General features: G+C 36.5%; 2 protein-coding genes across 3 annotated transcripts in view; both read right to left on the bottom strand.

The window, feature by feature from the left end:
* The window catches only part of LOC134849377 (kelch domain-containing protein 1-like), a 381,010-nt gene that overhangs the window by 218,066 nt on the left and 135,409 nt on the right, over positions 1 to 27,535 (bottom strand). The gene's annotated exons all lie outside the window — the stretch shown is intronic.
* LOC134857048 (glycoprotein 3-alpha-L-fucosyltransferase A-like) lies at positions 12,572 to 26,772 on the bottom strand. Of its 2 annotated transcripts, none has more exons than XM_063873390.1 (5): positions 26,519 to 26,772; positions 26,126 to 26,168; positions 25,568 to 25,818; positions 17,739 to 18,359; positions 12,572 to 12,948 (listed from the first exon to the last, which is right to left on the bottom strand). In XM_063873390.1, exons 1-5 carry the CDS (start codon positions 26,595 to 26,597, stop codon positions 12,686 to 12,688), a joined length of 1,257 nt encoding a protein of 418 aa, XP_063729460.1. In that variant the 5' UTR covers positions 26,598 to 26,772; the 3' UTR covers positions 12,572 to 12,685. The 2 variants fall into 2 exon arrangements, with proteins under 2 accessions (XP_063729460.1, XP_063729461.1); XM_063873391.1 differs by having other exon boundaries at positions 12,789 to 12,948; positions 17,747 to 18,359.

Here is a 27,535-nt window from a genome sequence, read left to right as displayed (position 1 = left end):
AGTTGGTTGTGGTAGTATTGGCCAAAAAGTAGTCAAGCTACTAACCACACCGTATTTCGTTTCACCGGGGGGCGTTCAAATTAACCCAAATTCAAGAGTGCCGAAAATTGATAATTTTTAGAATTATTTGAATAAGACCATAGTTTAATAGATGAATGCCTCCTCGGCTATTATTTTCTTTTGCCATTTTTGGTTTTTGCTTTTCAATTGATGTTCGGCGCTCCTTTTTTTCGACTTTCTTGCACGTCGGTACTGTTCTACATTTTTATTTACCTTCAGGAGCGTATACGGCAGAAATTCAAATACAAGGCACAAACGGGGGGTTGCCCCTTTTTGGTCGGAACTAGATCACACGCTGTTTGTTACACTTTTTCCTTGTGAGACCGTCGCATATATGAGTGACGTATACAGTTGAGGGCTTTTTGGGCTTCTTTTGGGCACAAATTGGTTAAAATTGTTCAAAAAAGCCGAAGGTATTAAAAGCAGAAAGTTCGAACTTCGACCCAAAATTCCATATTTTACAAACTTAGATATTTTACAAACTTAGATATTTTACAAACTCAAGTTTAACTTAAGATAACGTAAGTGAGTTGAGAGATAAATTAATTTTCAAGTTGTTTTTCTAAATTAAATTTCAATCAAAAAGTAAATTGATAACTTGTGATGTTTTTCCGTAAGATTTTGTTCACGTCTGGTTATATTGCTTGTTGGCTTTGACCCAATATAGTCTGTTCTCAAGCTTGTCAGCCTGTTGAACATAATCATTGGTTGGTATATCAGTTGGTGAAAGGGTAGAAAAAATAGTAGTAGTACTAGCAAGAGTATAATGATTTACTGCTGGAAAATACCTTTTGAGCTCAACTTATATTGCATGTATTCTGGATAAGCAATTTTAAACCCCATAAAGAGTCTATATTTTACCTGACAGGACTTAAACAAGACTGCTAGTAAAAACTCGACCTCATTTTATGTGAATGATAAGTCGGATCACACGTTTGTTCCTTCAGGGTTTTGTTTCCTTGCGATTCAGACGAAGAACGTTTTCTTAAACCTCCATGGTTTTCCTTATTAATTTTGACACTATGCTTTGATTGATTATATTGCACTTCCTTTAGATTGGATACTTAAACATTAATGGCCCAGTTTTCAATAGCTTGAAAAATTCAACCTCAGAGTCTGTTTGCAGAAAAAAAAAACATCCTCAAGATTAATCAAATCAACATTTTCATTGATCAAATTCATAGTTTTTCTTACTTATTTGTTCTATTTACGCAACTAATTTCTCCAAATTTCCTTGTGAAAGGTTAAATTTATTCAATGTGCATTATTTAATATTATCATTACAAAATGACGACTACCGAGAAGCAGAACACTCCTTTACCCACTGTCGGCGAATCGGTCGAAGCGGAGTTTTCGGAACCCGAGACGCCGAAAGATGAACAAACGACAACCGCCGAGGTAATTCAGCTCAAATCCAGCAAACGGAAAAGTGGAAAAAAGTTCGATTCATATGGAAAGCCAGGCTGCCTGGAAATTGAGAGTTTTCAGAAGAGGTTCCTGAAATGTCTGTCGATTACCATGGTGTTCGAAATGGTCATCTTTTCGGCTAGCCTCGCGTCTCTCTTATACATGACTCCTTGGTTCCACGACTGCAATCTCTACAATGATGAAATATACCATCTTGAGAATGCTGTAGACTTACAACCCAAATACAGTTTCTACGTCGACCACGACGGAAACTGCACCAATGAAGACAACACTGCATACTGCGTGGACAATTCGAGAAGCAAAGAGGCAAAGTACAAGAAAATCGAGCAAAACATAACTTGTCACTGCACCGATAATTTCGATTCCCTCACATTGTGGTCAAATTACCTGGTCGAGCATGATAGCATTTCGAAGAAAGTTGTGGCATGGCCCGTTAGAGGGCTACTGTCTACGGCGACTTTGTTGAAATTCATAATAACTATCGAATATTTCGTCTCACTGGTGGTGCCGAAACTGCGTGTGCATCCTACGAGCTTCGTGATCAAATTCTGCTCGAGTTGGCTTTGCGGCGCTTTTCTGCTCGGATCGGCCATGCATATTTACTTGAGCGACTATAACAAGATGTGCGGTGGTCTCGGGGTCGGTTTTTGGGCTCTCATTTTCGCTCTAGTGATGTCAGTTCCCGCAATGTTGGGTGTACTAACCTCCACTGGTTATTACATTCATATCAGAGTTCTCAAACTGGAGCTGAAACGACAATGACAATGAAAAACTAGGGAGAAAATTTTGGCTCCAAAACTCTAAGCGTTCAAATTTAGGTACAAAACATGCAATCTAATTTTGAGATCTCGCAGTTACTATTAAACTTTTATGTAATAGTGAGCTAACGCAACTTATTGCTGTGGACTGTTTTTTTAGTTTAAATTGATGAAAATATTTCGTTTAATTTAAGAAATCATCGAATGATATGCATTTTTGTAAATAAGACATTAAAAGCTGATAAAAAAGTTTGTTTGACTGAGCAGTTTTCACTTTTTTGAAGCTGATAATATAAACGCTTTTTTGCTTCTTTTGCTTGTAATTAAGTTCACTGTCTAGACCTGACCCGTCTCCTTGTCATTCACCTGATTCGGAAGTGAGGTGGTTGAATATGTCAATGAAAGTATCTCCCTATCTACCTCCTCGCCCCAAACCCGCCTCTGCCTATATGGCTTGCTTTTTCCTTTTCGCTTTACTATAGAAAAAAAATCGAAAAAAGAGAAATGCGGGAAAAACTTTCCTTTTTTTCGCTTTCATCATCATCAGTTTGCACCATCCTCTTTGGTGAGGGTTGGTTCCACGAAACAGTAATTGTCGATAAACTGCTTCCATAATCGACGTTTTTGCGCCCTTCTGATTAGTAACATCAGTTTGCTATTCTTATTTTCGTTGTTCTCGATCAAACTCCAGGCCTCGTCAAACAAGTTTTCCTTCGTCCTTTGCCTATATTTTTCTGTTGGACTTGTTCCTCTAGGATATCTCTCAATTCGCTGCCTGACGATCCTCGGAGTACGTGTCCTATATACATCATTCTTCTTTTCCGTATTGTTGTCAAAAGGATGCCATGTTCTAGACTAACGCGTTTCAATATCGCGGAATTTGTTACATGAGCGGTGTATGGTACTTTTAATATTCGCCGATAACACCACATCTCAAAAGCCTTTATGCGCTCTCTGATGGTTTTAGTGATGGCCCATTTCTCCGATCCGTATCTTATAATGCTCCAGATGAATACGCGGAGGATTTTTATTTTCGTCTTCAGTCGAAGGACGCCGCGGAACAGCTATTTCCGCTCGAAGAACTTCTCCCTGGCTATGGCAATACGGCATTTAACTTCCGTGAGATCTGACAGATCTGAACTAAGATTCACGCCAAGATATTTGAAGAGTTTAACTTCTTCGACTAGACGTCCTCCAAGATTCAGGTCGATCGGTTCCATGTCAGAACCTGGAAAATCTAACTTCATTTTTTCGCTTTACTAAATAAAAAATTGCAAAAAGCGAAATGCGGGAAAAATGCAAATTCGACAATGTTTTTCGTCCTATTTTAATAAAGTAGTTTTTTTTTTTCGTTTGTAGTCGTATTAAGATCTCAATTTGAGTGCACTTAAACCGCTGGCAACGAGTTTAGTTGCGAGCAATACTTTTTTTTGTACAATTTTCGAAAAACGGAAAATGGTTGATACAAAATTTTTATGCGAGGCAAAATCAATCTAAAAGAGTATAAGTAACCTAAATGTTGAATATTCAAAATAAGCTTTTTACACAAAATTTTTTAACTCATAATTGGACATTGTTGGACATCCATTTTTGGTTGATCAGTTTTTCTGGTTGCCTTAGGGAGTCTCCAGTGCTTACTAACTTTGAGGAGCAAGCGAGAGCCAAAAATTGCAAACCAAAAACGCCAAAAAAGATTGCCTGAGGTTCAAACTATTTCGCCCAAGTATGTTTTTGTAGTGTTTTGGAGGGACCTAAAGCTCAACTTAGTCGACCAAAAAAGATTTCATAAACTTTCGATCAATTTTTGAAAAAAGTTCCCCCTTTCTTGGAGTCAACTTCTAGATTCTCATTTGATCACAGATCAACTATTTGTAATATTCGAGTTCCAAAACCCTCCGGATGAAAAAAAAAACAAACGTAGCATACTTTAAAAAAAAGTCCTATAAAAATCTATCCCCACCAAATATATCACTTACTCTCTCTAGAAGACTGAAAAAACGTAGAAATTACATCTTGCTAAAGGCCAAACCATTTGGGTTTACGTTGGCAGTTAATGAAGTTAATGTATAATCATGATTCAATAAAAAAAGCAATCGAGCCATTAACCTTTATCGCTTAGAACTTCAATAATTTTGAAGTAAAAAACCACGTGGTAATGGTTCGATTGTTTTTTTTATTGAATCATGAAAAAAATTAACTTTATTAACTGTTAAAGTAAACTCAAATGGTTTGGCCGTTAGCAAGATATAATTTAACAAGACTGCTGGTATCAGGGCAAAGCCTTGATTGTTCTGACTGTCCTTTCTATGGTGTCATTTATGTTGGCAAAACTTAAATTAAAAACTTTAAATTTTGAAGTTTTGAACTATTGGTTTTTCCTCTCCGAATTGTCAATATCAAATTAAAGTGTTATAATCTGATTAATTTGGTATTAAAATGACAAACTAGCTTGCATCGATTCAGTTTGAAAAAATGTTGAGTGCTGGGTAATTCACCAGGCATAAATAAAGATCAAATTAAAAAACGTCCTCCCTTTGGTATCTACTTAAGAATTGCCACCCCTACTTAAGAGGGGCGGCAATTCTTAAGTAGATACCACAGCAGTAAATTAGCACTGAGCTTTCTATTGAGACTTATAATTTTGCTGCAATCTGATTTGTCGAAAATGCACTATTTTAATTTAATTAACAATTGCCCCCCCCCCCCCCCCGTTCTTGAAAGGGGGGGGGGGCTATTGTTAAGTAGATCCTAAATAAGTCTTGTCCACGCATACATAATCATTTCTAATTTTTATTCTTTTCACTATGGCTTTTATAATTCAGTCTAAGAATATTGCTAAATTGGAGTGTTAAGCCGTGCCAAAAAACACACGTAAAACAAATGTTTGAGTTTGAGCTTCAGAAATTATAATTTTCATTTCAGTTTATGTATATATTTTTTTGAAAACTTTTGTTTTGATTGCGAAAAATTTGGTTGGATAAAAAACTGCCCAAACATAAATACTATGTTACGTTTTCTTCAAAAACAGAAACAGGAAACAATTACAAGCGCCATAAATTTATACAGTTAGATCAGAAGGAGTGGGATTGTCGTCCAAGAGCAGAACTTTCGAAGAGCTGAAAGGAAAATTCAACCCAAAGCCATAACTAGCAAACTAATTTTTATTCCGCTTGTTAGAGTTTTCCCTAACCACTACTGAGTCTGTGAAAACTTTCGTTCTTTGTCCCAACTCCACAATGACATGACTGTTTGATTGATTAGGCTTGGCTAACAATAGTTTTTTGTGTAACTTCGATTAGATTTAATTTCAGCTTGCGCAAAGAATGTGCGCAATAAGTGACGGCTAATTTTGTGAATTGTTCGAGTTACAGATTAAGCTAAAAGTTCAATTTGGGTTCACCAAAACAAGCCGAATAGTAGAACAAGCCCAAAAGCAAAACAAAAATAAAACTGATACTGTTTGTTTTGTTCTAGGGTTTTTTCTGGTTTTTGGCTTGTTCTGCTCTTCGACAGTTCTTATCTTGAACAGCTTCTTCTACACCAGCTATTTGAAGTGGGGTATGTATTTAGACAGCCGCGTATTCATACTCGTCAGTAAGCATACAAATACTATATTAGCCAATCAGAATCGAGATGAGAAAGCAAACTTACAAAAGAAATAATTATTAATTATTCATTTCTTCCTTGTCTCAATTCTGATTAGTTAATATAGTATGTGTCTGCTTACTGACGAGTCTGAATACGCGGCTGACTAAAGACTCCTACGTAATCAGCTATTTCAAGTCAACTTTTAATTACAAAACGGCGGAGTATCGACTAGCATAAAGCTCGACTGGCATAAAAGTTTCAAAATTGAAAAACGTATCAACTAGCATAAAAATCGAAATACAAAATTCAATTATAGTCAAAACTAAAACCTTTAAATACGATATATGCCCCCAGATCTTGCTAACTATCCTCCCACCCTTGAAGACAGCTTCAGGAATCATAATAAGCCTATTCCCATCCTCTCGAAATTTGGCCAAAATTTAGATCGGATAAAGATAAATTTGTCCCATGTTTATTAAACAAACGCATCTATGCGATCACTATTGTCTACTCTGCGTTTATATATTGACTATCAACAAAATTGATTGAAGATATTTGAGCAGAATAAGCAAAAAGACCCGATTTTGGCACCTCCAATAAATCAGGAACTTATTTTGAACTTTTAGAACCTTCACTGTTTGATATTGCAAACAAGTATCTTTAATTTTGGATCTACTTAACAATCTCCCCCCTTTCATGAAAGGGGGAGATTGTTAAGTATATCAAAACGGTCGATTTTTTGACCAATCATAATGCAGCAGTTTTCGAATTTTCAATATAAGTTCTTGTGCTAATTTACTGTATTTATTTTTAGGGCTGGAGATTCTTTAGTAGATACCATAATAGGGGGAGATTGTTAAGTGGATGATTATTTTTCTTGAAGTGAAGTTTTTAGATTATGTCTTAACTAAAGCTCACAATTTTTTACGATACAAAAATTATAATTCTATTCTGAAGCCGAGTTCAATTTTTACCATCGAGAAAAATTAGTCGCACAGATTCAATGTTTAGAAATTGTTTTTTCAATTTTTTGATAAAATTGGTTAATCTTTGATCTACTTACAGCTCAAGACCATACGTTTAATAGGCGTTCTTTTCACTTGGTGTTTATTTTTATTCAGAATTAGACGAAATTTTATTCATGTTTTTTTCCATGAACTCTTCTTAGGTTTATTTGAGAAAAAACTCTTATTGGCATAAAATTTTTCGTAAAGCATGTATTAGTCGCGGAAATGTTAATTCAGCGACCGAAAATCCATAGGCTGGACAGGAACGCAAGTCGCGGACAAACTCTGAGAAAGCCGTACCTCGGTCGCGATGGTAAAAAAATTAGTTGCGGCGGTCGAAAAATTAGTCGCGGTATGATCGAAAAATTAGTCGCGGTGGTCAAAAACTAGTCACGTCGGTCGAAGAATTAATTGAGACATGGTCAAAAAATTAGTCGCAGCAGTCGAAAAATTAGACGGCGGCGATTAATTTTTCGACCTTGCCGGGACTAATTTTTCGACCACAGTGACTACTTTTTTGTCCGTCGCGACTATTTTTGACTGCCGCGACTAAGTTTTCTACCGCCGCCACTAACTTTTCTTTGGTCGCTCCGGTTGCGGTTAACATTCTTTTGGTCGCGCCGGTCGCGGACAGATTGCCTCAGTCCGCAAAGTCTGGAAGTATCAAATTTTGGTCTCGGGGGTCTGAAAATATCCATTTTTGATCGCGGCAGTATAGAAATACTAAAATTTGGTCGCGACCGTCTGATCATAAAACCACAACCTCGACCCGGGAGTGAACATAAAAAGTCTTTTTGTGCATAATACATAATGTTTCTACGTTTTTCTGCGGTTCGAAGCCAGCCTGGTTTGTATTGACCTTTTAGTAGCGACCCTGCTTTGATGACAAGTTGTGTTTAGGAAAGACACAGACTCGGTAGGAGGAGATCAGTCGACGGATTTTTGGATGCCGTCGAAAGAGCGCAGAGTCGCAGACTTGTTTTCGTGGCAGCGAGATCACGTAGAGTCAGAAAACAGTTTTGCACCTCTACACACTGCAAAAAGAGATTACACAAGCAGTCGAAACTCGGAGCCTCTGATCATGTCCAAAAAAGGAAGACGGCGTTACGTCGGAATGTTCTAGAAAAATCTCGTTATGTAAATAACGAGATTGACATTTCATATCCTAATGGATAACATCATCTTTGATGAAAGATACATGCCAATTAAATTCAAGTAAATGGATTGAGGTTTACATATAATAATGTACCCAAACGAAAGTTAACATTCAAAAATAGTCTCCATATGTTCGTTGCAATTTAAGAAAAGTAAATATTCTTAAACTTTACAATTTAAGAAAAGTTTCGCAGCCAGTTAATTCAAGAATTGCCAACCCTGCATTTTGTGAATCAAAGCACATGCTTTCGTTGTTCCAATTTTTTTAATCTCGGAAAAAATGAATGAGACCAAGTTTCAGCGTAAGCTGTTGATAACTAAAGATTTTTTCGCAATGATAAAATTTGTGTTTTGATCAACAAACTGCTTAATTTTACGACAAATTTCAAAAAATGGAAATATGGACATCTTTTTTTGTCAAAAAACTCGTACGGAAGGATATTTTCAGTTATGAACCAGATTGCGAATAAGATATTCCATTTCTCTTTGTGTCGAGAAAAACTGGTCTGCATTTTTGTTTACATTTAAAAGCCAAATTGCCTAAAGCTCAAAATTTAACTTAATTTACTCTGCATTCAAAAAATCGATTGTTTACGGCTGCTCCTGCTGTGGGATTCGTACTTAATTTATTTTAGGAGCAAGCTTCTTAAGTTAAATTTACAAAAATATCTGAAAAAAAAACATTTTAAACCAATTCTCACAAAACAAAAACAATTTGAAATATTTACAAAACTAATACGAAGATAGCCGGCTGAAGATAGCCACACAGAATAAAAAATAAAAATATAAAAACAAGAAATTCATTAAAAACATCGAAAAATTTCAACTTCTTAATTTCATGATTTTTTTTAGTTAATGCACTAATTAAGTTATATCTTGTTTTTCTTCAGTTAAATCAAAAAAGCAAAAATTGCAAAAATGACAAACAATTATAGCTAAGTTAGAATAAAATTAGGTTTAATTGGGAGCTTGTTTTCTTATCGTGTTTTTCTTAAGTTTCGGTTCGTTTAGTTTGAAAAACGGAAAAGTCCAGACCAATTTTTCTCAAAACTGCGTGAGCTTCTAATTTTTTTTCGTGAAATCGAGTTCACGGCTGAAAGAGCTTTATTATGATATTGCATTTGGATCACTACGGGTTTTCTTTAAACTGTCAAATGCGTCGCAAAAATCACTATCGAAGTTCCTCCGCTTTTGGTGAAGTGGTCGGAAAATATCTTGAAGACAAGACAAGCAGGCGCGGATCTAGGTTTTTTTCGAGGGGGGGATTTTTGACGTTTTTTCATTTTTTCCGACCTTTTTTTTAGGTCGACCAAATGGATTTTCTGAGCTCTCCAAAACCACTATAAAGACCCTAATTTGCCAAATTTTCTGGCCGCAGACAAATTTTTGAAAGAAGTCAAAAAAGGCGTTTTTAGGAACTAGACATCTCAAAATAGTACAAAGGGGGGACCCTCGTTCGTTAACAAACCCTCGTTCGCTCTGCCACGTGAGAGCTGGGCTGTTATCATGGCAGAACGACCGAGTGTCAGAGTTTTTCTGAACGGACAATCAAAACTTTTTTCATCTTCACAAACGACGTTTTTGTGCGTATGATACCAAATTAAAAGTATGGTCCCACTAAAAACATTTTCTAAATTTACGCTACAAAAAACGATTATTTTACAAGTGATTTTAACATTTCTAAATTAACGTCAGACATGTAATCAAAAAGCAATAAAATAAATGGATAAATCAAAATATTTGGATAAAAAAACCAATCAAAAATTTTAAGAAACTTGTAAAGGCTGTGGTTTTTTCTTAAACGAGCTTAAATTTTGTGCAGCTATTTTACAAAAACTTAGAAATAAACAATACCTTTTAGAACAAACATTTTTAGCAGCCGTTTTTGTGCTGGTTTCCAGCAAACTCAAAGAATTGTCTATGCTTGGGGTCTTTTTATTATTCGATCCATTTTTGAACCACTTTTGGTTTTTTGAATCATTTGAAAATATTAATTAATGCGTTGAGCTCACAGTTAAACAGATATGACATGACGTTTTTCTATAGAGTTATGGATGTTTGGAAAACTGAAGTTAGGATGATTGTTTCACGCTATTTAAGTTTTTTATGTAATTTGTTGAATTTAATCAACCGGCTAATATGACAAGAGCTGTTAAGACGACAAACGTTTCATGGGAAATCGAGAAAACAATTCTTTATGCAAATTGGCTTAAATTACATAATCTTTAATTTGATGAAATTTCAAGGCGAGTTTAAATTGGGTATATAAACTAAAAACAATTTCTGGACAGCTGGAATTTTTTATTCACTCAAAAGAGGATTTTCTGAACGAATGAAATCAAATTAAGTCTTAATTTTAAACTAATGTCTGTGCAATTAAATTATGTTTATGAGGAAATTTGTTTAGAATTCAAACACTTAACACTTTCAAGGAAAAAATGTGACTTCTTAATATCTTGTTGCTTCAATGTTACGTCTTTGTTTTTCGCTGAAATGTTTTGTTGATGCATCACCAAATGAAATGCACCAATTAAAGCAGCGCACCGAGCAAATTGAACTGAGTGAAGCTGCTTAATTGTTCAAAAACTACTGCAAGTACTTTAAAAAGTGTAAAAAATCTCAAGATATTAATCTGTTTATCTGTGAACAGCAGTCTTCTTGTTTTGACTTTCAAAGTTGGTTGGTGTGTTTTTTCTTCAGACTAGTTTGTGCATTTTAACAAGCCATCTGTGGAAGTTTTTATATCAACTCAAAGTACTCCGGTGAATTGAATTTCTGAATTTTTTCATTGCCAATATGACCAATATAGAACAACAAATGTGCGATATATTTTGTGCTTTTAACGTTAAAGCCTTTAAATTTGGCTCATAATCCATTTAAAAATGAATCAACGCAACACTTTTTTTTGATACCTTTATAGGCCTTACGTTGCATTTTTCTTACTTGGTACGAACTTTTACAATAATTAACTAATAATAATTGTAGTTACTGCGAATCGCAGATGAGCTATCAGTATGCCTTAACAGTCCTGTCGAGGATAGTCCATTTGTATTATCTCCCCACATTCCAGACATTGTTATTTTGCTGAGCGAAGCTGTTTTTTGCAACTCAAGGCCGGTTTTTTGCGTCTAGAACTTTTACGTGGTACCACTATTGCAGCCGAATTTGGTCAGGTTGTGGTAGACCTGAAGCTGTCCTCACACACTATCATTGCCATGGCATGGGATCGATTACAAGATCTGACGATTTAAAGTGAACGCCTTTCCAATGTGCTATGTGCCTCTATATATTTACTACACACTTTTTCAATCACAAAAAGTTTTTTTTTGGTAAGATTTTTTCGTTGAAGTGAAATGATGTTTTTAAGGTCTCACGATTTTTTTTACAATTTATTAATCCTTTTCAAATACTTCAAGTAGACTTCAAGTGATCCGGAATCATGAGATTTGAATGGAATTCGTTAAAAATAGAACGACTACACTTATAAAACGTTATCTAAGGAATCGTTGTACTGTGCAGTTTTGGGCTGCATTTTTTTTTCACAACATCGTGTTTCGTATCAGAGTAAAACATATGATTTTTTTCATGTACACTTTTACAAGATATAACATTTGCGATATGAGTTTGAGCATTTTAGGGCGCTTAACTCTAAATTAACAACTTTCGAAACTCAAAAAACAATTGATGATTGACACTATAAAAAACTGGATCAATGGGTAGAGTTTTCGTTCCACTGAAAATTCAAAAAATAAAATCCGCTTTCGAAACTAGATGTTTATCATGTTTTTTGAGCCCTCTCCCCATTCGTCTTTGGAGAGCTGCTAATTTAAAGCAAATGATTTTGAATCTAACTCAAAAATGCATATACACCCTAATGCATTCATAAATGCCTTAACATGTATGAATTTACTTGTAGCTGTTAGAGCTTTTTAAAAACTTCTAGTAAATCAAAAACAAACAAAAAAGTCAGCAAGAACTATATAAGTGATAGTGACTGGGTAATTCAATGTGATAATCAATAATTGGAACATAAAAAATGATGGATTTAGTCAAATTAAAGCATTGCTTTATTTGAGAGTTGTTCTTAAATTCAATTCTAAAATCGATCACCTCTTTGCGGATTTGGAAAGGGTCTAACTGATCACGCAACAGGCCCTACCTTTGGAACTTTTTCACGGCATCTTTTTCTGTTTTGACAACACTAAAAATTTTCTAAGACAGCCTTCAGCGCCAATGGACACTAAATTTAAGGGAGCAGTGCGCGCCAAAAAAAAATCATCAAAAAACTTCAAAACATTGATTTTTTTCATCAGAATATGCCTGCTGTGTAGAAATTTGAGACAATATAGGGTCCCTAGAGAAAAATTTGGAAGAGCTCGGATAATCAATTTATTCCACCGAAAAAAAGTCGACGAAATCTTCGAAGCCTTTGAAATTCCAACCCCCACCTTCTGTCCCACTCTATCGAAAAAACACGAACAATGATTGCCTTACGTTACATCGTTTCTTCGATAATTAGAGATAATGATTATTAATTAACGTTCATTTTCTGGCAAAATATACAGTAATAAACAGTTTTGAAGGAATATGATTTGAAGAAAAAGTTTATTATTTACTTTTTTGAGAAATTTTCTCAACAATGAGCTAGCTCTTACAATCTGAGCATTCTATTGTAATGAACGAGGCAAGTTAATCTTGTTTGCAAGTTTGGTAATTCCGAAAAAACTTTCTCAAATCAGAGATCTGATATTCATTTTTGTACCCTTCTTCCTTCTCTTTTTTGAGTCTCTCACAAATCCTGCAGTGGAGAGACTTTGTGGGATCGGCTGCGAACTGAAAGTTTTGTCGCCAGTTGTGGTATTCCAAGTAGGCTTCAAAGTTTCCTTTCAGATATAACAAATAATCACTCAATTCTTTCATATCCGAGAAATCTTTGACGTGTATGAAGGAACCTGGAATATAGAACATGTAACAACTTCTGAGGGGGTAAAATTCTGGCAGGTTTTATTTAAAACACCCCAATTTAAATCAACTGAAACAAGGTCGTACAGCCTGTTGCTGTACAAGGGGCACAGCCTGATTCAGGCATGTTTAATTATTAACAAAACAAAAATAAAAACAAATCGTTAAAAATTTCTAACATTCTTTTTCTTGCTCTACTGCTTTTTTATTTTGTGAGATGGGACTGATTTGGCTGAGGAGTTTTCGGAATCAGATAGTAATAACTAAAAAACTACTAAGAAAGGTTTTTTAATTACATTGAAACTCAGTTTGAGTTATTCAGGTTGAATAAACAAAACATAGAACGAAGATTGGAAAAGAGTAATGAACGCAAGTAAACATAAAAAAACTCAACTTTCGAATTCCAAAGAAAAAAATAGATGCCTTTTCAGTTCGTTGAATTTCAAGAACGATTTAAGATTAGCGCTTTTTTGATAACATTAAACCAAGTTGAAAAACTGGATCAACAGGTAAAGTTTTTATTCCACAGGACTTCTAAAAATTAAATTCTATTTTCGAAACTAGAAATTGTTCGAAAACTTTTGCGCCATTTCCACGTTCGTATTTGGACAGTGCCAATTACATCAGTTTCAGCCATGAATTTCAATTGAAATCAAAAAGTGCATAGTTATATAAGTGCATCAACACTTTGAGAGTCTTCCTAAAAAAATCAGCAAGACCTATATAAGACACTTCACTACGTTCATTACTCTTAAAAACTCAGATAAGTTTTTCTCGCCACCAAGAAAATTGTTCTAAATTTCAAATTAGAATTCACATCACAACAGAAGCGTCCTAAAATGCGCTGATCGAAGTTTTTCTCAAATAGGCGGATATTCAAAACGTTTCTCAACCTTTCGGCAACCCTTTTCCACGCCAACTTAATTGTTTTTTGAGTTCTCTAAATAAAACAATACAGTAATTTGCCAAAACTATCTTTGAGGAGCGGGCAAAAATTGACGTTTTCCGAAAATTGTTGAACAAATCTTTTTTCTCTGGCAGCGCATCCGCCCGAAATTAAGAGATGAAAAATTTATGTATTTTGGCAAAAAGAAGACAAACCCCTGCCAAATATTTTGTCAATCAGAAAGAGCACGTCGCTGAATGCAATTGACGTTTTCCGAAAATTGTTGAACAAATCTTTTTTCTCTGGCAGCGCATCCGCCCGAAATTAAGAGATGAAAAATTTATGTATTTTGGCAAAAAGAAGACAAACCCGAGCCAAATATTTTGTCAATCAGAAAGAGCACGTCGCTGAATGCAATGCGCTAAACTGCAGATTTTTTTGTCGCTAAAATTATTCAGTAATTGAAAACAGATTAAAAATTATCCCAAATATGTAGCCTTTAAAGCCCTAAAATTTTGCAGAAAAAGCATCACATGTAAAAAAGCCAAGTGATAAATGTCTTTCAGACTATAAGAAAAGCAGTCAAAACTTGCTAGCTAAAACGTCGAAGCTTGTCGGGGGAAACACCACTCCGAATTCAAATATTTTGTCGAAGGTCGGAAAAATATTATATCATGTACAATACGCATGCTATAGTAAGTTATCACTAAAAATTGGTCAGTTGTTGTTTTGAAATTTAAGCGTGGTTAATTGTAAAACATTCTATGCTTTTCATAAAACCCGTCAAATTAGTTCAAAAGTTTCTCATTTGAGTTTTCAAAGAATTCGTCCTTTTCATGGATGGTCAGAAAAATTTAAATTTTGAAAATTAAGCGCAATGAATCGTACCATATTGTGCACTTTTTTATAGAGCTCATCAAATTGGCTTTGAAGGTTTCGGTTTCTAAATATTTTCAATTTCATCGGGGATCTGAAAAATTAAAAATCATTTAAAAAACGCCTGCTAAAATTCAAGCAGATTGCTCATTTTAGGGAGAAATCCTGATTGCTCCAACTGCCTTTTTAAGCTCTATGGAACAGTATTAACATAAAAGAAGTAAATGTAGGAAAATAAAATGTTTTTTTTTCTAAATTTGAAATTTTTTAATGAAAATTATCACCCACACGCAATAAAAATTACAAAATGATAGTTTTCGCTCCAAGCAGCAAACAATTTATGGCAAATAGGCTTCCATCAACCAATTGGAATGATTTATGAGAAGCAATAAATCACCTCTAATAGATTGGATTACTTAAAACAATTAAAGTTTGATATCTTTGCTAAAAATTGCAGAACCCGGTTAATGGCTGAAGAGTAGAGAGAAGAGAAACGGTACAAAAATGGACAAAAATCCCGACGGTTCAATTAAAAACGCGTAGTACAACAACGGTTATGAAAGAGTTTTGGAAAATTAGTTTACACTGCACGCTATACAGCGGATAACCCGAACGGATCAGTCATCGGGATTTGTGGCTAAGTCAATTCGCGAATTTTGCACGGAGGGTCTCATGTCGACTAAAATCCCGGAGAAAAATTCAAAAGGCAGATACTACTAAAGCCATTGGTGTCAGAGCGGGCAGCAGAGAGTAGTCATTCTGAAGGAATGAAAAGTGAACCTCTGACATTGGACTTGACAAAACGATTGCCGAAAGAGGGTTGTACCGTATTCAAGTTCGGAAGAGGGAAGTGCGCTCCGAATGAAGACAACAATAATCCCAGCTAGCCCGATAGAGTTGTCGTCCGCCGAACAGGGTGGTGATAAAACGGAAGAAAATGACAATGCATTTTCTAGGAAATTAATACACAAAAGCCGCAGGCTACCGAGAAGGAATTGTCGCCGCCTCAACCAATGCCAATGAACATAAAAATAGAAGAGGAGAAAACTCCACCACAGACTAGTGTGGGACCAACTCAGGGGAGTGCAACCAGCCAGAATACAGCCATAACTCGACACAATACACGGCCACTAAGAGATCGAAGACAACCTAAGTTCTTGGGGGAAAAACTATTCACAAGGGTGGTTACCAGCGGTTCGACCAGCGTAAATGTTGTCAGCCAAACGCAGAACACTTCGGATGAAGAAAAAAGTCAAGAACCGAAGGCTTCATAGAATTATACTCCGAGGAAGGTGAATAGAAGTAGAAGAGGGGTAACGCTAGGATTGCGACCAGTACAGGGGACAAAGTGAAAAAGTCCGTTTATCAAACGTCTCCGAGAAAAATCCCAAGCACGAAACGACGCAGCGCAGAGGTATATATTTTGACCGAGAGTTGTTTCCTTTTTTTGGGGGGCAGGATTATGTCCAAGACGATGTGACTACTGGTTGGATCAGAATGTGTCTGGACATTTTGGAGATATGTTAAACAAATTGCGTCGAGTCATCAAATATAGGTCAGGAATTCGAGCGGTCATAGATTCAGCAGGAAACGTCATTGACAGATTTCGTTTGCAGTCGTTATATCAAGTATACGTAATAGTCAACGGAATACGAATGTGGCCAAATTAGTCGACATTGCTCAAGCGGAAAATCATCGGACGCGTATCCCAATCGATCAGGCAGGAGGGGATTTTTTTGCTGCGAATTGGAACAGACGAACAAAGCCCAACGTTACCGTCGGCTAGGCGAGTTAGAATCAGTACCCCGATGAAGTCGGATGAACCAGGGAATGTGATTCAGTCGCACACGCCAAAGGCAGTGATAGTTTCCCTATCGTGTCAATCGGAGGATCTGGGTGCTCGTCAGGAAGAGCACACACGATGCGCGGCACCGGTGGAGGAGGGCGAAGAAGAAACAGCTGGTGGCAATAGTGAACGGTACGGCCGACGTCATCCATGCGAGCGGTGATTCCAGCGGTCCATTTGCCACGGAGGATTTAAGTTTTGCCGATGAATTATCGGCGATTAGTATGACCAATGACGGTCATCAACAAATTTTCGAGGAGCCCAAAGTTTTTTAAAGTGGGGAGGAAAAAGGTAAGGATAGATAGTTATAACTAACGGTTATAAAACTACCAAATACTGTCAAAATGATCTAGTTTAGACACATGATGAGTTGTTATAGGCGATATATTAGATATTATTGCTATTGATGAAATGTTTTGAAGTGGCAAAGTGGCGTAGAGGTTAAAGTATGTACGTATTATAATCAGATCTGATAATATATAATGTTTTATGACCGTCAAGGTAAAGTGATAGTAAACGTGTTGAGTTCATACAGCCAGTGGCTGGTATAACGGTATTGAATTTAAGTTGATTCTTTTACGTTCTTTTATTACATTGACTGCATAGGCATACTTTCACAATATGGTCTTTATAGTGATCATTTTGGTCGACATAAAAATGAGGTTTTTTCAAATCCGCCCTTTCGCGAGAAAATCTTAGACGCCCCTGTATGAAATCAGTAGAGGGTTTAGGTTATGGGGGACTCAGAGATTCGACGCTCTGCCGACCGAAAGGGTCCCCTCTTTGTACTGTTTTGAGATAACCATTTTTGGCTGACTGACATTAAAATTTTTCTGAAGCCGCCTTTCCAAAAAGTGCCTAAAAACGCTATTTTTGGCCTGTTATTTAAAATTTAGCCTGCGGCGCAGAAATGTTGGCCAAAATAGGGTCTTCATAGTGGTTGGGAGAGCTCAGAAAATCAATTTGGTCGACCTCAAAAAAAAGATCGACAAAACTTTCAAAATTTTGTTGAAAATCCGCCCCCCTCGAGAAATTCCTAGATTCGCGCCTGTATGAAATTATTATATTTGTATGCAACAAGTTTTCTGTATAGTTTTTGTAAGGTTAATTTGCTGCTGCCCATAGGATATATTTTACTAAAGTAATTCCAATTAAGTCAAAACTATAATTACCCGCCAACCTCTGCACATAACTCTCCCTCCACCCATTCACAATTGGAATTGCGTAGCCATTGAGCGCATTGCTGAACTTCTCAGTAATATAATGAGAACAGTTCGAGTTTTCAAACGCCAAATAAAACACACAGTCTTTTATCACGCCATTCAAGTCGAATTGAGTGCCTGGAAGTTTTCCATGAAAGGTGATGTTGTCCTTAACATTCCGCAAGCAATTTTCTCCGCGCCCCCAGAAGTTCAATTTTTCAGGTAAACTTTGAACCAAATCGCTGACTAACTTCAATCGATTAGTCCATGAAAAAGCACAATTACTCATTATCCAGCACACTAATTTAGTTTTCTTCGCAAACTCAGAACGAACAATTTTTTCAATTTCACGTTTCGCAATTGGCTTACGAAGTTTTTCAACATCACTCATGCCGCTGAAAAAAGTTACGTTGTTGCCATAAGTAGCAGACCAGTTGAAGGCTCTATTGAGATATGGGGTCAAATGGTTCCCGTTGCCGGGGTTTATTGCACTCTCGCGGTCACTTGTAATCCAGAATTGGGTCCTCGAACGTTCAGCCAGATTTATGCCAATTTTCTTCATTAAGGGTTCAATTTTTCGTCTGGCTGGACCTAAAACCAGATACCATTTGAAAATACAATAAAAGTTATTAATAACTCACTCTGTAATATTCAATTTCGAAATTTTGATCGATAGATTTTCTGCGTGGTTTTGAATGTACTAAAATATCTAATGGTTTTTCGAAACACGACAACTGATCTACTTAACAATCTTCCCCCTGTGAAATGGTAACCTAAACTAACTTGGCATACTAACCAAAAAGATGGATTTAAGTTCAGTTGATATGAATTGGCTACAAGTTCAAAAATATGATATGACTGCAATCTTTCAGCAAGCATCAGAGAAGGTTAAGTTTAGTTTAGCACATTGTCATGGTTGGGAGACGTGTCCCAACCTTGACACCTTAATTGCAAATCACTCAAAAAACTCTACGTTCAAATAGACTAGCAAAGTCGAACACAAGGCATGAAAGCTACTCTCACACTCCCCCCCCCCCCCCCCCCCAGGGAAAATTTTGCAAATTGCAAATTGAAAAATTTAAAATTAAGTTTAAAAAATTTAGTTCCTCTTTTTTTTATGTTCCCAAATGACGTTTCTTATGAAGATGCCGAAAACTTTTCCGCTGACACAGGAACGGCACCACTAATATCTGCCTTAGGAGGATCGGTTGAAACTGTTATCTCCTTCACTTTTTCTCTGATCGGACTACCGAAGAACTTGGTTTGGCGTCTATTCCGGCCTGTGGGTCTGAAAGAGGAATCGACGTCTTTTATCGGGCTAGATTTTGGAGTCGGAACTCTGGCTGAGGCGCTGGAAAAACTAACTGGGCAACGTTGCGGTGGTATCTTCCTAGGACTGATTATGATATCGTCGCCTGACGAAATCGGTGTCATTACTGATGGATTAGGTGTTACAAATCGAGCTGGATTGACCTTTTCTTCTGCCGAGATTGTTACTTTCTTTGGAGTCCTTCGGTGCTCGCTCTTTTGTGTCGGTCGCTTTCTTGATGCTGATTGGTTATTCTTGTTGGGTGGCTTCGACCGGAACTAACTTCCTGGCTGGTGACGATTCGGCCATTGGGGGTGGAAGTACCCCCCTGAACTTGACAAGGACTGTGTAAAGTCCACCACTGGTGCCAGAGTGGGGGCTATGACTGGACCCTGACTCTTGGTCACTTGGGATAGATTTGGTATAATCGGCCCGAATTTCGATGTAGACTGCAAGAGAGGTCTCGGTTTCGATGTATTTGATTCGGCTAGTAGTGTCTGTCTTGGTGCAAACTTTGTGGGGATAGTCTTTCCGTCAGATGACGATGATGTAGAGTCTCGAAGTCTTTTAGTTATCTTGGACTGCTTTGGTTTCTGTAATTGGTCTAAAACTCTATAATCGCTACTTTTCATTCTGATGGATAAGTGAGTTTTCCTTATAATTTTTTTCTTTTCGCTTAAATTTGTTTTGTTTGTAATTTTTGTGACTTTATTCCTAAATAATTTGAATCTTTATTTTTTCAGATCTCCTGTACAATACTTTCCTGAATAATTCTGCTTGACTAGGATTAGATAACAAAAGTTCAAATTACTTTTCGACTTTGAAGGAGACGGCAAGAGGGAGTCTGAGCGAAATCTCATCGTTCCTGTTGCCAAATTCTTTTTGAGAAAACCAACCAGAATCTGATTTCAATCTGTTAAAGTTCGCAAAATTTTGTTTTCGTCCCTTTATCGTGTAAAGAAGTCTTTCTGATGCACTTTCGTCTCCCGGCAGATTTTGCAAGATCTTCCAAAACCTGATAATAAGGAGTGTCCGCTACCGAATCTGAAGCGACTTTGAATCTGGGAGATACGCTTCTGCTGGATTGGCCATGATGGATGAATTTCACTCTTGGTCTACTGTCTCAAGCCTCCCGTAGTTTTTCCGGGGCTAAGGCGTCCCTAGCTAAGTTTTGCTGAACTAAATTAAGTTTTTCCTTCAAGTTGTCGGACATAATAGACCATTCGGATTTAGTTTTTCTACCAAATTGAAACTCGAAAAGTAAAAAACGTATAACATGGTTTTTAGTAGTGCAGATAGTTCTTAGTTTTAGTAGTTCATAAATTATAGATTTCAGTGAGTCTTGTATGTTTGGACAGTTTTCTTCTAATTGAATAGCACTTAATATTCTCTTGATGGTTTGCATTGTCATTTCCACTACACCACGGCCGCAGGACAAAAAATGTGTTTGATATCTTTGGTTTTACAAAATTAACAAACTAACTGATTTTTAAAACTGAGTATTGATCCGTTTTAATGGCTTTAGGAATGCTATGCGTGCATATAAATTCTGTCAAAGAATAAATTATCTTTTTGGCACCTGTTGAACCAGTTAACATGACCAACGGAAATTTTGCTACTAAAATATAAATTTGTGTCCTTCTTCATCCGACAAGGGTACCGGGTAGTCTGTTTGGAGTTCTAAATCGGTGCAGTGAGGATAGGAAGAGGCTTGGCGGAATTGAATTTGCTCATTGGCTTAGGGCTCTTACCAAATTTTGTACACTGGATACAGTTTTGCAGATCGTCACAATATCCCGATGAGTTTTGAGCCACCACACATATAGGGCCGCGTCTATCATTGCCTCTTGTCCTGGGTTCGAACGATGAATTCAAGAGAGAACTGCTTTCTGGAGGCACTCGGGAATGGTGATTCTGTCGTCGATTATGACGCATCCATCAATTAGTGCGATCGAGTACCAGAATGTACGAATGTAAGGCTGGATTCGGCAAAATCCATCGTAGTCATTACTCGTAACGGTATTCCTCATCAGTCTGAGGGTTGGGTCGTCCGCTACCAGTTCTGTAGCATAGCCGCATCCAAGATTCCATTAAGTCCCAGTAGGGACTTCTTAACCTTCGCAACCACCGACTTTTGCTGTTTTCTAATCGTGTTGATTTTGAGCGGTGTTGACACTCCTTTTCAATCTAAAATTTGCGAGGGCTGTACTTGTTTTACTTGTACTTGATTTACGAGGGCTGTACTTGATTTACTTGTTTTTTACAGCCAGCAATATCTTTTTTGAAGTCATTCTGCGAGGTCTGCTTGTATTTGAGGTTCTCACTTTTGGCCGAAAACGACAAAAGATGAATCTAGAGTTTAGGGCAACTTCATTCAATAACCGATCGAAGCTTTCATCTGTGACTGAATTATTTGTTAGAATTCTTTCAGAAAAATGATGATATTGATTAGACCAGATATGAGACTTTTTATTAACTAAGATGTTTCAGCCGTAATAAATACTCGAAAGTGACTGGTTTAGATTTTTGGTTAACTTTCCGTCGCCCCTTGTGCTGGATGTCCAGAGTTGAATTTATTTGGTGTTGGTAACAAGATTCGTTTGCCCTCTTGCGAATACGTGGCATGATATGAGTAAAATTTTAGTGGTTGAAGTTTGTGATAAAATTTTCTTGATTGGGTGGATTCTCCCCATAAGAACTAAATATGGCTAAAACTGTTAAATACGGGTCTGTTTCCGGGTTGGCTGAAGATTCTTCCTTCACCGGGTTTTCGAGGGCTTCAAAGAATTTTTGAATAGATTTGACAACTAATTGCTCGTCGAAAGATGGGGGTTTGGGAGCTGCTGAAGAGGAATTACGTTAAAGAGAATAACTATTCCTAATTTAGAGCCTGCTAAATGATTCACTTCAAAATCAAATGTTTATAATCTATCCGCATATCTGGTTAATCTAGATTGGTGAGATTTATTACCTCTGTTGGTTCCTAATGCTGAAATAATAGTTTTATGATCAGTTAGGACTTCAAATCTGTTTCCGAGTAAATAGTTTCTAAATTATTTAACATGACCATACGTTGGCTAAAAGTTCTAATTGATTAGTACTACACTTTTTCTCTTGGACGTTTAGGAGGGGTGAGGCAATAGCTATTGATGCCCAAGTACCATCGGATAATTTTTTTTCAAGTGCCAAACCTAGTCCGCTGTGACTGGCGTGGCATTTTATCCTCGATTTTTTTTTCTGGTTGTAGTGATACATTTTAGTTTTTTCTGAGATAAGTTTCAGACTCTTAGTAAACGCTTATTGTTGATTTTTCTCAGAAAAATATTCGCTTTTTTACTGGGTTTTAAAGATGGTCTGGATTTTTCTGTGTAGAATCGGAGGTTCGGACGGAAACTTTGTTATTCGTTTAAAACACCCATTTATTATCTTAGCTGTTTGAGTGTTCTAGGGTTTTAGATCCAGAACTGCTTCTACTGTCGAATTTCTCGGAATGTATCCAAACTTATCTATATCGAAGCCTAGGCAAGTAATTTTTTCGACAGAGAAATTGCAGTTCGAGAGTTTCAAGGCAAAGTCTCCCTTATTCAGTTTTTGGAATAATTTTTCAACAGTTCTGATAAGGTCCTCAACGGACCCTCTGGAAACAATTAAAACGTCGTCATGGAAACAAATAACCCCCAGGATGTCTTGTAGAGTATTGTCCATGGCTTTCTGAAATTCTTTTGGCATATCAGTAAGACCATAAAATCCTGTCTTAAAACAATATGTGCCAGTGAACTCTCCACATACTTTTTTAAAATTACAACGGCTACTAACTAAATCGCTCATCTGTAGTTGACTAAAAGCATATTTATGATCTAAGGAAGTGAACCATACTGAGCCTGAACTTTGTGAGTTGATGATTTGAGCCGCCACGACAAGTTGTTCTAAAAGATTGGGCAACCTGTATTGATTTTTATAAACTTGAGCATTCATTGGTTTAGCATCTATAGGAAATTTTATTGAACCCTCCTTTTTGCGGTGATCAGCGCAGGCGCTATAAAATGGTCACTGCTACATTTGTTTAAGTTTACTATGTGGCCTTCTTTGATTAGCTTATTAGCTTGGATACTTCTAGGGGCACTTTTTTTCTGGATATTGATGGGAACTGTGCGTCCTTTTTATTGGATTGGTACAATTAGGTCTGACCGAGTGAACGCGGTGATTTTTTGATCTTCATAGCCTTGAGAAAACATTACTGTTTTTGGATATAAATTACCTTTTCCAGATTTGTGATTCTTCGGAAATTGATAATTCTGATATTTCCAGAATAGGTTGATAGAGTTCCTGGACTGTATCGATTCCGAAAAGGCCCTAGAGGTCTATGCCCATGAGACACGTAGTTCTTTTTTCGGTGACTAAAAACTTTGCATTATCGACTTTCCAACCTAAGGAAAACTGTTCGCTACTAGCGTATCGTTAAGTGTTATAGGTCTTCTATTGTAAACGATAAACAAATGTCGACTGGGTGATCTTCTAATGATAATACTTGTACGTTGACTTTAATATAATATCCGCGGTACGTTTATTTACGAAACAGGCAGAGCTGCCTGTGTCATTTCTTGCTTTGAAGAATGACATATTGACTCTGATGGTGAATTGTGAAGATTTAATTTTTCCCTGAGTTTGTGGTGGCTTGTAAAAATGGTGGCTTGTAAAGATTTAATTTTCCCTGAGTTTCTGTTAATTACTTCCAATGTTTTGACCGACTAGGTCGGTTGCGACCTAGAGTTACGTTGTATTCAGCTGATTTCTACGGGTAATTTTTCTGATACAGATATATTTGAAATAGAGAACTCCGATTCGCTATTTGAAGTTATGAAATTACATTCCTCTTCTGCGATATTTTCTGAATATTCGTCAAAGTTATCTACGTTTTTCCGAGAAATACATACTTTGGGGAAATTACCCTTCTTGCCGCAGGATTTTCAAGTAACATTTTTCGCTGAGCAAGATTGGCGATGATTTGATAAGTAGTTGTTGCCGCAGAAATAGCATGGTTTGGATTCTCTGTTTTTTTTATCGGATTGTCGGATTTTTTGTTATTTTGAGCTCTGGATATTCTGTTTCGCAGATTTTTTTCTTTTGAATCGACATCGTTGGTTCTTGTTTAGTCTTGAAGGAGTTTTGAGTGGACAAAGAATTGTTAGTTGAGGATTTTCAGTCCATTTGTTTTTGGTAGTGCTGAAGCGGTGACGTAGCCCTTTGCTTGTAAAAGGATTGGTCTTAAAGAGTCTTTCGGCAAATCACCTGGTCGAATGCATAGTTCTCGCTGAGTATCTTTAAATCACATTTTTGCTATGAATAGGTCTCAAACGACCTTCTTTTTGATTTGTATCGACCAACCACATTGGGTTGCTTGTCCCGATAGACGGAAGAAGACTCCTTCTAAGCCTTCGCGATCGTTTTGTGACGAAATTTAAAGATGCATACGTTCGACAATAAAGTTTTTTTCTTCTTAAACAAGTTTGTGCATTGTTCAAGAAATCCTTAATTTGTGTCGTGGCCAGATTAACATGAGCGAACTTTGAAGGAAACGTTCTTCTCTTCGGTCACTAGAGAAAAGAACAGCCTTGATTTTACCCTTTGAGTAGCCTCGTGATAAAAGATGTTAGGTCCAATTTTTGGACCTTTCTTACGCCGCTCGGCGTTTTGCTCGTTAGTTTTCCTATTTTCCGCTTGATCCCGTTTGATACAATTTTCGGTATCTGTGGTCGATTCGGATTCTCCTACTCTTTCTGCTTTGGAAGCAAGTTCATCGAATACTTCGGCTGGTTCAGATACAAGTACGTTTGGGTCGCAATGTTCCCTCAGTCTAATCGCTAAAAAAAAGTTGACCGGTCCAAGTATCCCAATTAAAAGGTGGTTCTGGAGTTTGTCTAGGCCAAACAACTGGAACTCCTAAAAAGTCTGAACGTTCATCGTGATTCAAGGCTGCAGGCTGAGCCATGTGAAATGGTAACCTACACTAGCTTGGTAAACTAACTAAAATGATGAATTTAAGTTCAGTTGATATGAATTGGCTGCAAGTTCAATAAATATGATATGACTACAATCTTTCAGCAAGCATCAGAGAGTGTTAAATTTAGTTTAGCACTTTGTCATGGTTGGGAGACCTGTCCCGACCTTGACACCCTAGTTGCAATTCACTCAAATAACTCAACGTTCAAATAGACTAGCAAAGTCTAACACAAGGCATGACAGCCGCCGTCACACCCCCTTCTAGAAAGGGGTGATTGTTAAGTAGATCAAAATGGTCGTTTTTTGGACCAATCAGAATGCAGCAAAGTTAGCATTCTCAATAGAACGCCCTAGTGCTTATTTACTGTATTTATTTAAAGGGCTGTTTAAAGGGCTGGGCTTAAGTAGGTACCATAGGGGGCGGGGGGTGTTAGAGATTGTAAAGTAAGTAGGTCCACGACAACTACCGTTATTTGACAACTTAACTTGCCTGCAGCAATCAATGCTGAAAAATTGTTCAGCTGATCCAAAGGCAAATTCCTGTCTAAGTCAGAATATACAACACAATCAAAACTCAAGTGGCAGAACTCTCGCATGTGAATTGGTCCATTGTGTGGCTGACTCATTGAGGGCAGTTTCGAGTAGGGGAAATCTATGATAGAGAAGAAATCTGTTCCGTTCGATTTCGGACCAAAAGATCCTGAATTCGCCTCTGGTGTTGTAAAGTTGTACTGAATTGAGCTAAAATAAAAAAAGGATGAAAATGAAACTCACGTTATCAGAGCGGGATCCTTCCTTCTCAATTACAATACTGTAGAAATAAAAATTCTATCAAACTTTATCAAATAGTTTATCAATTTTCTATCAATTTAGGGTTGATTATTCAGAAAAGAATGTGGTAAAATCAAGCAAATTAACTTAACGTTTTTGGCTTGATATTAAATACCAAAAATTTAACAAATTTTAAAAACAAGCTGTCAATAACTTGTGATCAGTTTCATTTGCTTAAAATTATAAGAAGCCAAAATAACCACAAAGTTAGGCTAACCTGTTTGTTTTGAAGTTGAGGTTGTAAATTAAAAATTTTTCTGCTGTAAAAACAGTAAATCATCAAATAGCAGTGAATATAGGCTTTCTTAAGGTGTTTAATTGCTTTTGTATCTTAGAGAAAAAAAGCGGCGTTATTTCTAACTATCTTTTAACCCCCCATTACCTATCTCAGCCTGTGGAAAGTATTTAATATGGCTTAGGGCGTTTTTATACAAAAGCTCGACATTGAAATCTTAGTTTTTCATTGTTACAGCGCATAAATATTTCAAAACATGTTATAATCTGTGTCTCTGAAAAACATCAACTTCTTGAAAAATTGTGAAAAAAACATATCTAAATGATTAAAACTGAAACTTATTTCTAAATAATGCACTGCTATTTAGCTATTTACAGGAAAATTGAAGATAAAACAAAAAAATCAGCGATAAGAAAAGCAAAATCAAAAAAAATTTTGAAATCGAGCTAGGCATTTCCGATAATAATCAAAATTAATTATTAATTATGCTTTACAATATGATAAAAGCAACTCAAAATAAAACACCGGTTGATGCAGCTGTGAACATCAACTGTGCATCAACTGTGCTACAGTTGATGCAGATTTTTAGCTGTTGATGCAATTGTGAAATAAAAAAGCACGTCGCTTGTTCTAATCCATTAGTAGAATAATTGTAAATATAGACGAAAAAAGGTACATCATTTTTTCCGCTTTGCTTGCCAATTTTTATTGCCACAGATCGTATTGAGTTAAAGACAGGTGAATGAAAAACTGCGACTATAAGATATTTTGAATCTAACTTCAATTATTTTCAGCTCATCAGATTCTTATTTTTCGACTTTGCGAACTTTTCAACCAACATAAATAATTTTTTGGCGTTTTTCGCCAGACTGAAGACTCAGTCTGCCCTCTTCTTCAAATATTCTCCTGTTGGAAATGTTATGTTAACTGTTTTATCGAATCTGATGTAAGCTCCATTAGTTAACATAACTAAGCTTAAACTCACGTTTTTGATCGCACTACGAAATGAATCCAAGTTTAATTGAGGCAAGCTAACTAGTCTAATAACCTGATGATATTTCATACACGATTCAAATTTCACCTTCTAAAGTTTGATAATATCAGCCTATTCGGTACCCGTTAAAGGGCAGTCGGAAAGAGTAGTTTTGTAAATCATCAAAGTTGCCATTTTTAAATTTCCATTTTTTGAAAACTTTTATTTCGAAATTCAGCGCATTTTTGTATAGACTAAAAGCAATGATCAGAGCTACCCTTCCAAAACTATCAAAATTTGGTATCAAAAACTGCGTAAAATAAGAAACAGCTGTTTTCATTGATTATTAGCATGAATTTTTTGTACTTTTAATAAGAGTTCAATCCCATGCAAAATTTAATGCAGATAAGACCCTAAAA

This window comes from Symsagittifera roscoffensis, chromosome 1 (genome assembly GCF_963678635.1).
Source record: "Symsagittifera roscoffensis chromosome 1, txSymRosc1.1, whole genome shotgun sequence".
NCBI classification, from domain to species: domain Eukaryota; kingdom Metazoa; phylum Xenacoelomorpha; order Acoela; family Convolutidae; genus Symsagittifera; species Symsagittifera roscoffensis.
The sequence above is the reverse complement of the archived record's forward strand: the minus strand, read 5'-3'. Positions and strand labels throughout refer to the sequence as shown.

Bases quoted from the DNA above. Each gene is read 5' to 3' on its own strand.
- LOC134857048 (XM_063873390.1), bottom strand. From the start codon at position 26,597: ATGCCTAGCTCGATTTCAAAATTTTTTTTGATTTTGCTTTTCTTATCG. The intron at 26,169-26,518 runs GTAAATAGCTAA...CTGTTTTTACAG, and splicing joins GTTTTATCTTCAATTTTCCT to CAGAAAAATTTTTAATTTAC. The intron at 18,360-25,567 runs GCAAGTTAAGTT...ATCTGGTTTTAG, and splicing joins TTCAGCATTGATTGCTGCAG to GTCCAGCCAGACGAAAAATT.